Source organism: Thamnophis sirtalis, unplaced genomic scaffold (assembly GCF_051295495.1).
Source record: "Thamnophis sirtalis isolate CommonGarterSnake01/CBP01778 unplaced genomic scaffold, rThaSir2_p1.2 scaffold_9, whole genome shotgun sequence".
Taxonomy (NCBI): Eukaryota; Metazoa; Chordata; class Lepidosauria; order Squamata; family Natricidae; genus Thamnophis; species Thamnophis sirtalis.
Genome location: NW_028261389.1, coordinates 34,949,064 through 34,965,306, shown reverse-complemented (window position 1 = coordinate 34,965,306; position 16,243 = coordinate 34,949,064). Strand labels below are relative to the sequence as shown.

At 43.9% G+C, this 16,243-nt stretch overlaps 1 protein-coding gene across 2 annotated transcripts in view; it reads right to left on the bottom strand.

Annotated features, from left to right (window-relative positions):
• BLTP3B (bridge-like lipid transfer protein family member 3B) overlaps nucleotides 1–16,243 on the bottom strand; it is a 72,391-nt gene that overhangs the window by 33,528 nt on the left and 22,620 nt on the right. For both annotated transcript variants that reach the window (XM_087723305.1, XM_087723306.1), the window contains exons 9-12: nucleotides 4,775–4,858; nucleotides 3,609–3,791; nucleotides 3,071–3,186; nucleotides 1,164–1,305 (exon numbers count right to left, since the gene is read on the bottom strand). In XM_087723305.1, the coding sequence (XP_087579431.1) occupies nucleotides 1,164–1,305; nucleotides 3,071–3,186; nucleotides 3,609–3,791; nucleotides 4,775–4,858 (525 nt within the window). The remainder of the gene's footprint in view (nucleotides 1–1,163; nucleotides 1,306–3,070; nucleotides 3,187–3,608; nucleotides 3,792–4,774; nucleotides 4,859–16,243) is intronic.

Sequence of the window (16,243 nt, the reverse complement as noted above, 5' to 3'; positions counted from 1 at the left end):
ATTAATGTGGTAAACAGAGTTGCATCTTTGGACAAAGAATATTATAAAAGTAGGGTTATTTTCCCTTCATGATCTCATAAGTATTTCTCTACAATAAAAGCATTCTTCATATTACCACACATTGGGCAATAATATAAGTTTTAAAGAGCCCTGACAATATTAAAGTGAAAAAATTAAGCATTATCTTTATACTGAATTTTAAATCATATATCAAATATTTTAAACCAGTGGTCCCCAATCTTTCTGGCTCCGAGGACTAGCAGCAGTAAAGGCCACCTAGGGTGGCAGTGGATAATAACACACACACACAAACTAATCCCATGCATGTGCAAATGGAGGTTCATGTGCTCACACATGGCTTATGCAGCCTGGTTCCCAACATACTGTGTTTCACTATCAATCCGTGGACTGGGGGTTGGAGAATCTTGTTTTAAACAAGATAAATATATTATATCCGGTGCTAAGTAAATAGTCTTAAGCTTTGCTTCTGAAATGTTTTGTCAAACCTGCCATATGATATAATCTTCCAATTTCTCTTCCTTTCTTATGTTGCAATGGATAGAACATGTCTATTACAATTTCATTGAAAAAAAATATTGGCACATTCCATATAAGTAGGAATTCCAATTGTGATATGCTGGGATTAGATATAGCAAAGCAGTAAAAAGTCAGTTTATCTAACACTAGATATTTTTAATGTTTTTCAAATCTAGAAAAAAAAATCTACATCTGATTTATCAATATCTACCTAATCTTATTTTTTCTCTCTCAGATGTATCTGCCCAGAATATTGGAGAAACTTTTAATGGTTTGAGTGGGAGGTGGAAGTATCCATTACTCCCAAATGTCTGTTAATTTGAAAGTAATTAACAAATACATTTCAGTAATACCTGCATCTTTTATATACCAACATAATTATGTAAAAGACCATAATCTGTGTTATGTTATATTGCTGCAAAATTTATGAGTATACAAATAGGTATGTCTTATTCAGACTACTTTGGATTCAAAGGGATTGCCATTATTTGAAGGAAATTTCCAAATAGGAATATGGTTCACTGTATCTGCAGACCCCTAAATATGAATCCATTAAACTGATCCATTCTACTTTCAAAACAGCTACAATATTTTAACAAAGGGGAAAAAATAAGAAAACATTTTACTAGGAAAGTCTTTGCCATCTGGATAGTAGTATTCAGTGAATTCAATATGAATGGCTGGCATTTCTTGTGGGAGATAGAGAGATTTTTTATTGCAAGAAATAAGAGTTTTAGGAGAACGGCGACACTGGTCTGCTGTAGAGACCTGAAAATAAGAAATTCAGCATTTAGGTTTTGTGAAGTACAAGTGTGAACAACTTCTCACCTATCACTTTTCACAGTTATTAGGAAAAAGAGTTTCATTTTAATACCCCCCCCCCCCAAAAAAAACCAAGTACATCATTTTTGTGGCCATTTATGACACTTGGTGCATGGTACTGGATTTGTAGACAACATACCAGGAAATGTCATTCTTAATATGCTGCAACATTTCAAAAATTATTTATTAATTGTAAACAGTTATATAACAGCCCTTTGCCTAGTTTGGTTCCAATAATGTTAAAAACAGAGTTTTAAAAATTTGTTATTATGCTACAAAATATAATACCTTAAAATTAATGTTAATAATTTCTATATGTACCATATTTACTTTAAGCTAACATGTCTTTAAGCTTACTGTTTTGTGATACAGGTTATATATTTAATCAAATCAAATAAGAAAAATAAATTAAATTGCCTGAAATAGATACAAAGGTTCTAGAAATCATTTAAAGCATTAGGTAGAAAGATAGAACATATTTATATTAACAACCAAATTTATGCCTTTGTGTATAAATTGTGATACTTTTCATCATTTAAAAAAACATATCATAAAGAAATGCTTGCTTATTATAATCAGATATGGAGTGGTATGTATTATTCATAAAAGTTCTACAGGTGGCTTAGAATATAAATAATTATAACTTAAGCTCAAGATACAGTCAATCGTAATATTTTTTTTAAAAAAACCTCTCCTGACCTCAGAAATCTTTAAAGAGGCATGCTGAGCATTGTATGAAGTCTGGAGCAAACCTGCTATACTGCACCTCAGGGAATATATGCACCTGTCATTTGAAGATGGTTGCCTAGCTGTTGCATTTCAATTTATACCCTCCATTTTGTTATTTGAGTGTGCCTTGCCTTCTGCCTGCCTTCCAACAGGATTTTGGATCAGGCAATCAGGATGCAAACATGCATCTCCATACAATATATAATTGAGATTTGGATGGTGTGTACATCAGTCCATCTGCAATCATCTGCAAACCCATCAACCCCCTACCAGCATAGGTATGCATCAGTGGTGGGTTGCAGCCTTGCAGGCGGTACGCCCCAGTACGGGCGTACCAGAGCCTGCCAGGAGCACCGGATACCATTCCGGTACAGTGCTCCGGAGGGCCCACCCGCCCACTTGAGCTCCTTACTGGTCTTTTAAGCCTTTGGTGCTTCTGCACATGCGCACGGTGCATACAGTGCCTATGCGATTCTCCGATGAGCAGCTGCAGCATCACAGAGGCACTAAGACGCATGCACACACTGCGCTCATCCATGTGGACGCCGATGGGCCCGTTCCAACTGTACGGTTGGAACGGGATCTGGAACCCAACCTTGGTATGCATCAATGCCTATGAACAGTAGTGGACAAATCTAAATCAAACTTAAGAAATGGGCCAACTCTCCAATTAAATTGCAATGGGGAAAAAACTAAAAAAAAAATAACAGCAAATACTTCCTGATTTTCACTGATAGGTTATAAACTGGAAAGGCAAAAGTAATGGCATATGACAGAATGTCCACTTAATGTAATCAAATATTTTTTTCTGCCAATTATAAGACTAAAAACTAACAGAAATAGTTTCACAGAAGATCCCTTTATGCCAACAATTAGTTGGCAAAATCTGTGTCACTTTGATTGAAAATCAAAGAACCTAATAATTTGGGACATAAAAGAAAAGTAATATTAATTTGTTGTAGCAGTCATTATTTAAATGTACCTGATAAAAATTGACATCGGCAAGTCTAACTACCACTGGGCTAGACATCAATTTCTCCTTTGGCTGCTGTGATGACACAAAAGTCTTAGAAATTCCTTTTGACATTTGATCCTTGCCTACAAGAAACAAAAAACATAAGAGCATGTACAGTGTAGGCTACCTTCTAAAATCCCCTCTATTCATGTTGCTGGGTAATGTAAAAATAATTAAAATAAACTAAAATTTCTATAAGATAATGCAATGAAAGGAAACTATAAATGGACTCATAAATTGCACAATTCATATACCATTGGAAACCTAATCCATTATTTATCTTCACTAATAAATATTATTTATATTATAAGCATCTATCTCCCAAATTAATTTTATACTTACATGGGAGACTACAATATAGTATGAATAAAGATTACTAAAATATAATGAAAGACACCAAATTTATTCAAAGCAAATGTATTGGTATTTCTAATCAAATCAATTCAAATCAATAGGATCTGTGTCCACAAACAGATTGTAAATGTAAATGAAAAATCTTAAATACCTATCTGTATATGCTGTGGAGAGTCCTGGAATGGAGATTTAAGTGGAGAATCTAATTTGTGATCCCTCACAGCCTGCTTAAGCAATTCAACATTTCCTTTGAACTCTTGCAGCAGTTCTTCTGCCCATTCACTTCTGGTTTTTGTAGCATCACTGTAATGCATCCAATGGCTGCAGCTCTCATCTACAATTACATATATTTAATAAAAATGAAAAGGAATTTAAGCACCTACTTAAATCCATTTATAATATTTTAATATTTTATTCATTATTATTTGATGTATTTTAAAATATTTGAAATTAGTTAAATTATTTGTTTAGATTCCAGTTTGTAATTGCCTAACATCAGTATTAAGGCCGTAAAAATGTAATGAATTTAAGGAAAGCCTTACTGTATCATTTCAAAGATTCATCTAATCCAGCATTTGTCACTTAGCTATCGTTACTGGGAATGCTGGGATTGTGGCCATTGAGTGAAGCAGTCATGTGACATCTCACTTAATGATTGCTTTGCTCAATGGTGACCAAGATTCTGGTCCCAACTGTGGTCAAGTACTACCTGTGCATGTTGTGTAAAGAAATACTTTTTAAATGACTCTCTTGCTGGATAACTTTATCCATATCCTTATATCCCTATTGAATAACTTTAAACTCTAGTATTTAGATAGGAAAAATCCTCTGTAGAATTTTCTCCATTCTATATATAATTTTATGCATCACTGTAATGACCACAACTATCACTACTCCATCATAATTACCCTTGTTTAACAAGAAAGACCCAAACATCAAAGCCTTTCTTCATAGGAATTATTTTCAAGCCTAAAGATTATTTTATTCTTTTTAAATCCTTTCCATCTTGGAGTTGCTGCTGAGATGATGGGTGTATTGACTGAAAACATCTAGATGCCAACAGACTGGGAAAGACTGTTTTTAAGAACCGCTAAGACTAACTGAAATTCTCAGAATAGTATAAATAACTATTTCCAAACATTTAAGTATCTTTTTGAATTGGGATAAAATACAATATAACTTATTGTGCAAAGTTTCATATCTGCAGCATCCTCTTTGGTCACTTTGATCAATAACATATTATATGTAAGATTTACTGTGGAAAATTAAGTGCTGATCAAGGAGTTTTGCAACCAGAAAACAGAACTGAACTTTTACCTGCTTTGTGAAATGGATAGTAGTCTATAGTTAACTGACTAAAGGACAGCTGCATAGCACCTCCTGAAACACGCCTGTTTGCATCTGTAAAATAATACAATGCATAATATTACATGTCATCGTTCATATTTATTTCATCTGGAAAGAAAGTATTGTGGTTCATTTGAAGCAACATGCTTCTCTTCTTGGTGTCTCTCAAATCTGCTGCATTGTAATTTTGCTAGGAAAACAATAGCAACTCAGCAAGATTAAGTAAATTTATATTGTGGCCTTTTCTTTTCCAGAATTGTGAAAATTCTTTACATTTAAGAAAAATTGAGTACCACCACAGTCAGAGCAAATCTGAACCTGTAACATAAGGTATAACACACAGTCCATTAAGAACAGCCTGAGTATCACTAAAGAGAGATATCCAATTTCTACAGTACTAGCCCTCATTAGCCTATATACACAGATGAGCATTGTGGGGAAAAATGTATCTTCCCCTCCAAGATGGCAGCGTGCTTAGACGCTGCGATTTTGAGCTCCTGGTACCACAGTAGAGTTAGGCAAAAACTAGCAGGGAGTTATTAAAGATTGGATCTTCTAGTCGATTAGATATTACCAGCGACTTCCAGCAGTCTCATAATATACTGAGTGACATAGTAAGACTGCCATGGATTGTTGTTGGGCCTAGGAGGCGGCAAAGAGAGTGGAAGCAGAAGCGGGGATGCAGAGCTGGTTTGCTAGTTCAGTTACGGAAGCAGCCTCACAGACCAGCATTACCAAGCATTTTTCTAACCAACTCTAGATCTTTGTCCACAAAACTGATGAATTAGAGCTATGGATGGCAGCGATTAAACTCATTCGTGACTGCTGTGTGATGATCATCACAGAGACCTGGCTTCATTCACTTGTACCGGATGCGTCAGTGGAGCTAACAACTAACCACACCACATACCACTTTGACAGAAACAGCAACTCTGGTAAAAGCAAAGGTGGAGGATCTTGTATTTACACACATAATAACTGGTGTACTAAGAGTAGAGTTGCTTATATTCACTGTTCTGCAGATGTGAAATTCTTAACTGTCATTTGTCGGCCATTTTATTTATCTAGAGAGATTTCTGTTATAGTTATCACTGCTGTCTATATTCCACCTGATGCAAATGTTAGTGCAGCGCTCTCTAAGTTACATGATACCATCAAGAGGCAGCAGCAAACTTACCCTGAGGGCGCTTTTATCGTGGCTGGGGATTTTAATCAAGCCAGTCTAAAGTCTGTTCTCCCTAAGTTTATGCAGTATGTGCAGTGTATCACCAGAGGTAGGAATACTCTAGATCAGTGTTTTTCAACCTTTTTTGTGCAAAGGCACACTTTTTTCATGAAAAAAATCACGAGGCACACCACCATTAGAAAATGTTAAAATTTTTTAACTCTGTGCCTATATTGACTATATATAAAGTGTTTTTCCCACGGCACACCTTACACTATGTCACGGCACACTAGTGTGCCACGGCACAGTGGTTGAAAAACACTGCTCTAGATCATATGTACTCAAACTTAAGACAGGCATATAGAGCAACCCCATCTGGGTATGTTTGACCACATCTCTCTGCTACTGTGCCCAAAGTATATCTCCCCTAGGAAAAGGATACCACCAGTCTTGAAAACTGTCAAAATCTGGCTGGAGGGAACACTCTGCCAGTTGCAGGATTGCTTTGAGACTACCGAGTGGAGTATATTTGAACATTTGGCGCTGCAAGAATTCACTGACACTATACTCTCATACATTAAAACATGCAGGCAATGTAATAGTGAATAAGCGCATCAGAGTTTACAGTAATCATAAACCCTGGATGTCAGCAGAGGTACAATCACTTCTGAGAGCCCGAAACTCCACCTTCAAGGCAGGAAACGAAGACAAATACAATGAAGCCAGGGCAAACTTGAGAAGAGGCATTAAGGCAGCTAAACAGAAATACAAACAAAAGATATAGAAGTATCTAGAAGATAATAACTCAAGACAGGTGTGGCAGGGGCTGCAACACCTAACCAACTATAAGGGCAATACGAAAAAAATAGCGAATGCTAAATCCCTGCTAGTAGAGGAGCTAAATAGCTTCTTCACCTGCTTTGATGTCAAAAAATCAGTCTCTATAGCTCCAGCCCAAAGGCCCTCTGACCTCCAGCCACTCACCCTGGTTGAACATCAAGTGAGAGCTGAGCTGAAGGCTGCAAATCCCAACAAAGCTGCAGGTCCAGACGGGGTATTGGGGAAAGTGGTAAAAACCTGTGCTAACCAATTAACAGGGGTCCTGACAAGGATTTTTAACCTCTCCCTGCAACAGGGCTAGAGTCCCATCACGCTTGAAAGCAGCCACAATTATCCCAGTTCCAAAGAAAGCAGCCATAAAAAGCTTGAATGACTATAGACCCATTGCACTGACGTCTATAGTGATGAAGTGCTTTGAGAGACTGGTCCTACCTCAGATCCCGTCTTCCACCAAATTTTGATCAACACCAGTTTGCTTATAGAAGCAACAGGTCGACAGGGGAAGCCATCAGAACTGCTCTACATATTGCACTGAGCCACCTTGAGAAATCTGAGAATTATGTCAGAATGCTTTTTATAGACTATAGCTCGGCCTTTAACACTATCTTGCCAGGAATTCTCATTGAAAAGTTGACTGACCTGGATTTCCCTCCCCTCACTTGTGAATGGATCAAAGACTTTCTGACGGATCGTCCACAAACAGTAAGGGTTGGGTCCTTTACATCTTCTACGCTGAAGCTCAGCATAGGCTCCCCTCATGGCTGTGTGCTCAGCCCATACCTGTACTCGCTGTATACATATGACTGCATATCATCTGATCCATCCAACATCATAATAAAGTTTGCAGACGACACAACAGTGCTGGGTCTCATAACTGGAGTGGACGAATCAGCATACAAGAAAGAAGTCCAGAAGGTATCCGCGTGGTGCTCAAGAAACAACTTACATCTAAATACTAGTAAGACAAAGGAGATGTGCTAGATTTCCGGAAGCACAGAGAGGAACCTGCCCCTCTGTATATCGAGGAGGGCTGTGTGGTGAGGGTTTCCTCTTTTAAATTCTTGGGAGTGCTTATTAGTCAAGATCTCACCTGGAAAAACAACACATCTCTGGTGATTGGAAAGGCCCAACAGAGACTTAGAGTCCTGCAAAAAAATCAGGTGGAACAACGGCTGATGACCTCTTTCTATCGGTCCACCATAAAAAGTGTCCTCACATATTGTATCACAGTATGGTATGCTGGTTTAACAGCTGCGGACAGGAAGGCACTACAGAGAGTGATCAATTCGGCACAAGAAACCATTGGTTGCCCTCTGACACCAATGGATGACATCGCCAGATCTCGCTGCTTTAGCAGAGTAAGGAAGATATTCAGAGATGATTCGCACTCTGGTCAGTGTCTCTTTGCACTTCTACCATCAGGCAGAAGAGATCAAAGTATAGCCAGCCAAACAAACAGGTTTAAAGATAGTTTCTATCATTGGGCTGTGAGACTTTTAAATACAACCATAATCACTCCATGCACAGGGTAGGGTTTTTTTTCTTTTTCTTTTTTCGTTTCTGTTATAATTTTGCACCAGTGAGGTTAAAACCAATTTCGTTGTATTTAAGTACAATGACAATAAAGATTATACTTATACTTATTCTTGCTGAAGTTGTCCTCCTGTTCTTTAAGAACTGTTAATTCTTAGAACTATTATTATTAATTGATAAATAGAAAATAGAAAAAAACAGCATTTTCAGAATTGTCAGACACAGGATCAATGGTTCCCTTGAATAGGCACCTCTGCCTTTCAATTTTTGCAATAGTAAACTACTTAGCTAGAATTGTTAATGACACAACCAACTTCAGAAGCATTTATGAAACATCTTCGAATAAATCTGCATCTTTTCTTTTTCATCAATTAACTTGAAGCCTATAGTTATTTGTACTATATAATGATCTAAAAGCACAATAGATAGAAATACAAATTTAGAAATATATATGGTATATAAACACATAATAGAAATAATGGTGCATTATTTATTGCTTAATTAGGCTAATAGTTTAAACTCCATAACTTGTTAACATTTTCAATCCCTTTTATATCTTATTACATACATTATTATAGAAAAAGAGCAGAGTAATTAGGTGAAGAGTATCCAGAAGTTTCAGCTGATAGAAAATGCAGCGATGCAGACAATTATGTGTGCTCCTAGAACAGCACGTGTTACTATTTCTATTCTGCAAGCTGCACTGGTTGTCAGTTTGCTTCTGAGTCCAATTCCAGGTGCTGGATTTGACCTTTAAAGCTCTTTATGGCATGGGATAGACTAGCTGAGGAAATGCTTCTCACCAGTTACATTAGCCAACCCCATTAGATCTGCTATAAAAAGTATGCTGCAGGTATCAGACAGGAACCTACAAGCAATGAGCACAGGCACCCCCTCAGGGCCGTGTGCTCTCTCCATTGCTCTTTTCCCTCTATACCAATGACTGAACCTCAAGGGAACCCTCAGTTAAAGTTCTGAAGTTTTTAGATGATACAACGGTCATTGGCTTCATTTCAGACGGTCATGAGGCTGCATATAGATGGGAGGTTGAACAACTAGCCCTGTGATCCAGATGAATACACTTATTCATCTGGAGCTTAGTACACTTCAAACTGTAGAGATGAGAGGGAATGACCGTTGTCTTACCTGAACGGTCCTTCTATGGGTGCTACGAAGGGAATCCAATCATGGGTTAACTTTGTCCTTTAGCCTTGAGACTGAGTATGTAAATTTTGACCACGCCTCCTCTGGCTGGACCGATTCAGTTTTCGCACGAAGTCCGCCGAAGAAGAAGTATGCCAATGTCAATCATGCCGTAGGCAATTCCGGTACTAAGGCACGGTCAGAAAAGTCCAGTCAGAAAAAGTGAAAGGTTAGTCAGAGTCACAATCAAGGTGGAGCCCTGACCAGCCGAAACTGCGGGCGGGTTTGGATTCCCTTCGCAGCACCCATAGAAGGACCGTTCAGGTAAGACAACGGTCATTCTCCTGTGTGCTGCTCAGGGAATCCAATCATGGGATATGCCAAAGCAATTAATTCCCAGGGCGGGAGCTAGGCTGGTCAGGCTCCTCCGCAGAAGGAAGGACCCTTTGCAACACTCTCCGCCCGAAGGAGGCCTCAGCCGAGGCATAGACATCAATCTTGTAGTGTCAAATAAATGGTGAGGGGGACGCCCAGGTGGCCGCCCTACATATTTCTTCCACTGACGCTTGCATAGCCCAGGCCGCTGTAGTGGCCGCACTCCTGGTAGAATGAGGAGTAATACGCCTGGGAACCAGTCGCGAGTGACTGTCGTACACCAATGCAATACACGCCTTCAACCATCGGCCGATGGTGTGGGAAGACACTTTCTGTCCCATTGACGAAGGCTGGAAGGAAACGAACAGTGCCTCCGACCTCCTGAACAACGCCGTGCGCTTCACATAGCGCCGGAGAGTCCTACGAACATCCAGATGGTGCCACTGGCGTTCTTGGGGATGGGAGGGATGTGGACAAAAGTCCGGCAGGACGAGTTCCTGAGTCCTGTGGAATAATGAGTTGATCTTAGGAAGGAAGGTCGGGTCCAAACGAAGCACCACTCTGTTCGGATGGAAGATGCAAAGATCTGCATGAACAGAGAGCGCCGCCAACTCCGACACTCTCCTGGCCGATGTAATGGCACCAGAAACACAGTCTTGAGTGTCAACAACCGGAGACTGATGGAGTGGATGGGCTCAAAGGCAGCAGATGTGAGAGCTCTGAGAACTAAGGTCAAGTCCCATGTGGGGTAGCGGTGCACCGTCGGTGGTCGTAAGTTAGAAGCACCTTTCAAAAAGGTTCGGACCCGCGAGTGCTGAGACAAGGAGCGACCTTGACCTCCTCCAATCACCGTAGACAAGGCTGTGACCTGCCGACGGAGAGTGTTCGGTGCCAGACCTTTGTTGAGACCGGATTGCAAGAAGTCCAAAACTTGAGGCACCGAGGCCGTGACGGGGTTGACCCCGGTGCGGCGGCACCACCGACAGAACACCTGCCATGTGGCCTCGTAAATATGGGTAGTGGATGGACGACGGGCCGCTTGAATAGTGTCAATAACATCGTTGGAATAGTGAAGGGCCGCTAGAATAGCCCGCTCACGTGCCACACAGCTAACTGCAGCAACTGGGGGTTCGGGTGGACGAGAGCTCCCTGGTTGAGCTGGATCTGATCGTCCGGGATCCTCCAAGGACACGAAACAGATAGATGGTGAGGTCTGTGTACCAGGGCCGTCTGGACCACATCGGAGCGACCAGCAGCACTTCCGCCTGCTCTGTCAAGATCTTCTGAATGACCGATGGAAGGATCGGAAGAGGAGGAAAGGCGTAGAGAAGGCCGGCCGGCCATGGGCTGCGCAGAGCATCCACCCTCTCCGCTCCAGGGGTCTGATACCTGGTGTAAAAGCGTGGCAGTTGAGCGTTGTGCGGATGTGCAAACAGGTCCACCTCGGGTCGGCCGAACCGACGAGAGACCTCCTGGAAGAGAACGGGGTGGAGCTGCCACTCCCCTTGATCCACAGTGGCTCTGCTCAGTCAATCCGCCTGCATGTTGGCCACGCCCGAGATGTGCTCCGCCCGAATCGATAAGAGTCTGGATTCCGCCCAATGGTGCAACTTCTCCGCCTCCAGCATCAGAGCCCTGGAATGGGTGCCCCCTTGACGGTTGATGTGGGCCTTGGAGGCCACATTGTCAGTCAAGACCAACATGTGGTTGTGTGATACAATGTCCCAAAACTCCGGAAGGGCTAGGCGGATGGCACATAGTTCTAGCCAAGTTATGCTGTTCGTCAACTCCTGATCCGACCAGCGTCCCTGAGCCACCCTGTCCAAGATGTGGGCTCCCCATCCAAACAGGCTGGCATTCGTCGTGACCTGGATGCGTTCCGGCTCCTTGAAGGGGCATCCCCGGAGAAGTCTGGAGGACATCCACCAAAGTAGGGACCTTCGGGCCTTGCTCGGAAGCCGCACCTTGATCTGGAAATGACTGGTGTGCGCTCTCTGGAAGGGTAGAAGAAACCACTGGAGCGGACGCGCATGAAACCTGGCCCAGGGAACCACACTGATGCAGGAGATCATCTTCCCCAGCAGCTTGGACAACATCGCGAGCGGTAACAGCCTCTGGGACCGCACTTGATGCGCCAGGCGTTGTATGCTCTGCCGTCTCTCCGGAGACAGGGAAACCTCGCACGTCACGGAATTGATGGTCCCTAGGTGAAGTAGGGACGTGGTCGGTCGCAAATGGCTTTTGGGCAGGTTGAGGACAAAACCATGACTGCGCAGTGAGTCCATCGTGACTTGCAGATCCCGCAGGGCCTGGTCTCGAGAAGGCGACAGCACCAATATGTCGTCTAAATAGCAGTTGACGCATATTGGAATCGAGCGAAGGGAGGCTGCCACCACGGCCAGGAGCTTGGTGAACGTGCGCGGAGCCGAGGACAGGCCAAAAGGCAAGGCCCGATATTGAAAATGGCGGCCGTTGAAGTGAAACCGCAGGAACTTCCGATGCGCCGGATGTATGGGCACATGGAGGTACGCTTCCTTGATATCTACTGAAGTCATCATGTCGCCTTGGCGGATGGAGGCCAATATGCTCTTGAGAGACTGCATTTTGAATTTTTGGTATTTGATGTAACGATTGAGCCGTTTCAAATCTAGGATAGCCCTCCATCCCCCAGAGTTCTTTGGTACTAGGAACAAGATGGAATAGAACCCTAGGCCTTCCTGCCCCTTGGGTACTTGTTCTATGGCCCTGATGGTGAGAAGATGGTGTATCTCGGCGTCCATGAGGCGCCGCTTTGACGGGCACCTGGGCACGGGGCACCTGATGAACCTTCTCGGGGGGATGGAGAGAAATTCTAGAGTGAGGCCCAGTCTCACGACCTGAAGGGCCCAGGCGTCTGACGTGAGCTCCGCCCACTGATGAGCGAAGGCCAGGAGACGCCCCCCTATGGGACCTACCCCCTGCGAGTCACCGGTACCTTCGAAAGGACCGGTTGCCTGCTCCACGGAAGGACCTCCTATTCTGGGACTGCGCCTGATTCTGTTGGCGACCCCTATCCCTGGTTCCGGTGCGGTCCTGGCCGCGATCCTGCACCTGGGAAAACCCCCTGGTGTAATAGGGGACATAGAGAGCAGGGGCGAATCCCGAGTCCCCAGTCCAAAAGGGCTGTCGCCTATTGTAAGGCTGCTGCCTTCTGTTGGCACGACCACTGGTAGAAGGGAGGACCTTGCGTTTATCCCGTGTCTCAATGAGGATGGGATCCAGGACTGAACCAAACAAGGCTCTGCCCTTGAAGGGCGTAGACGCTAGGCGCCACTTGGACTTGACATCAGCCTGCCAATGGCGAAGCCACAGCAAACGCCGAGATGCCACATTAGAAACTACGGCCCGGGATGCAAACTTTGCTGCACTAAGGGTGGCATCCGCTGAAAACTCCAATGCCGCCATCAGCTTGGTGATATCCTAATGAAGGCGCATTTCCTCTGGGGCAAGCCTACCCTGTAACTGCTTAAGCCAAACCAAAGAGGTCCTATTAAAGAAGGAAGCCGCAGTAGCTGAGCGTAAAGCCCAAGCCGCAGCCTGATGGGTCTTGCGAATGACCGTCTCGGCCTTGCGATCCTCAGCCTTCAAATCCTCTGAAATTTCAGAAGGAATTAATGCTGGCGAAGCAAGAGCAGCAATAGGGGCATCCACTGTGGGAAACTGAAGGAGACCCTCCAATTCTGGAGTAGACGTGTATAGCTTCCTATCCCCTTTTCCGGGAGGATTAACCGCAGTCAGTTGCTCCCACTGCTTGTGAATCAGATCAAGAAAGAGCTTGGGAGATGGAATAACATCCTGCAAGGCCACCTGTTTAGCAAAGAGGTGCTCGGTGGCATCCAAACCCACAGCTGTACTCTCTTTAGAAGCCGCCTCCCCCATGTGGGTGGTGGTCTTGGCCTTATACAGTAAAGATTTGAAAAGAGCATGCCGGAATAGCCCTGGGGCAGTAGGCTGGTCTCTAGGTAGGCCTTCGTCATCGGAAAATTCCCTATCAATAAGTTCACCTTCCTCCACTAAGGCAAATTCCTCACTGAATACCGAGGGTAGAGGTGAAGGAGGATCTGTTTGCAGAAGGGAAGAATCCCCCAGCACTGCCTGCGGAACTAGGCCCGAGTGAGCCACAATGGGCCTAGGAGCCTGGGCCCTACGCGTTAACTCTGCATCCACCCCTTTAGAAATAGCCTCAGATATCATGAGATATAAATCAGTAGAAAGGCCCAAATCCTGGCCCTCCATAGGCCTGAGGCCTGCAGCTGTGGGCGTGAATGTGGCAGAGGGCCCAGCACGCGGGGGCGAACGAAGAGAAGCCCCACTAGCCTCAGAAATAATGGGGGGAGAGCGAGGCCCCAAAACCCCCACCTCAGGGAGTGGAGCCTGGGGCAGCTGAATATCAGGGGACCAACCCTGCTCATTTACACCGGAGAGACACTTTGTGGAATCAGAACCGGGGGTGGACAAATGGGAGCCCCAGAAGCTTTTGGTGGAACTTTGGCCTTGTCTTTGCGCTTATGCGACTTGTCCTGGGCAGCGGATGAGGCTCGAGGCCTACTACTGGAGGCCCTGGTGGCGGCCCTGCCGGGCCTAGGGCTAGCCCCCCCCTCGCCAGGGGAACGGGGCTCTGAAACTGGCTCTACAGTACCTTTAGCTACTGATTGATCAGCCATGATATGAGATATTTGAAAGAGCTCAATCACTGAAACAAAGGAATCCAAATTGCGCACCACCGCCAAGTCGCCACGTGGAAGCAGAGGCTGAGACAAAGCGATCTCCTCTCTGAGACAGCAGCCTCGAGTGAGGGAAAGAGGAGGATCGCCAGAACTGCGCAGACTCCAACGCACGAAAACGCTCGCCTCATCTCCTTCGGGCATTCCCACACATGCGCGAAATCGCCCTCCAAAATGGCGACTGGCAGCAAGAGCGCGAATTTTGAATTGCGAACGGCAGGGAAAACCATCTGCCGATCCACGAAGCCCGCCCGGCAGCCGCTCCGGTGACTGAACAAGGGAGGGAAGGGGACAGCCTGATCAGGCAACAGCCCAGGATTCGACCTCGCCCGCAGGAGGGTGCTATCCGGCACGAAACCGGCGCTGGGAGGCTCACTAACCCAATGCGCCGAAGTGAAACAGAGGGCAGACAGCAAAGCCGCTTCTGAAAGCCGGCTGGATTGTCCGGCGCCCCAAGCTGCCGAGTTACAAATCCCATAACGTGGGAAAACAGCAACGATGAGGAATTGGGCTGGCAGAGACTGCCGCCTCCACCCCAATTTAGATAGAAATCCACAGAAGAGCGAATTACTACTGCAAAATCCAATAATCCATGAGAAGTTTGTCAATTAGTCAGAGAGAGAATTGAAAGACGTCTCGTAGGCTGGACTGAGTAAAGAAAACTGGGTCAGTTCAGCCAGAGGAGGCGTGGTCAAAATTTACATACTTAGTCTCAAGGCTAAAGGACAAAGTTAACCCATGATTGGATTCCCTGAGCAGCACACAGGAGAATTTACCCTTTTATTCTACTATCTCTTACGATATTTGACAACACGTTATCAGCAGTAGAGTCCTTCAAATTTTGGGGTTCTATAATCTCCCAGAACTTGAAATGAACACTTAACATTTGAACTATCATTAAAAAGGCACAATAAAGAATGTTCTTCCTGCATCAACACAGGAAATTCAGATTGCCCCAAGAGCTGTTGATACAGTTTTATAGAGGAATTATTGAGTTTGTCATATGTACTTCTATAACTGCCTGGTTTGGTACAGGAACCAAACAGGACAGGTACAGACTCCAATGGATAATTAAGACTGCACAAAGAATAATTGCAACCAGCCTGCCTTCCATAGAAGACTTGTACATTGTGTGGGCCAGAAGGCAGCTAAGAAGATATCTGCAGATTGCTCACATTCTGGACATATTATTTCAAATCCTCCCTTCAGGACGGAGATACAGAGCAGTGCAAGCCAAAACAACTAGACACAGAGACAATTTCCCCCTTGGACCATCACTCTGCTGATCACCTAATTCTCAGAATGATATGTAATGTCTATGTATATTTACACATGTAGTATGACTGTATTATTGTTGTTGTTGTTATCTTTGTCTTTTTTACTATGCCCGTTTGGTGTTATTATTATTGTTGTTGTTTGTCACACAATCAACCAGATGTTCATACTGGATTTAGCATTTTGTCTACCTATTGAGTCATTTCCAAGGATCTGGGATAGGCAGATGCGTATGTTTGATGGTGTTACAGATATAGCCACAGGATGTAAGCTGCCTTTTGTGTGTGCAATCACACTGTTTTGTTTGTCCTGCCCTGCCCTATTCTATTCATCCCAAGCATGCTT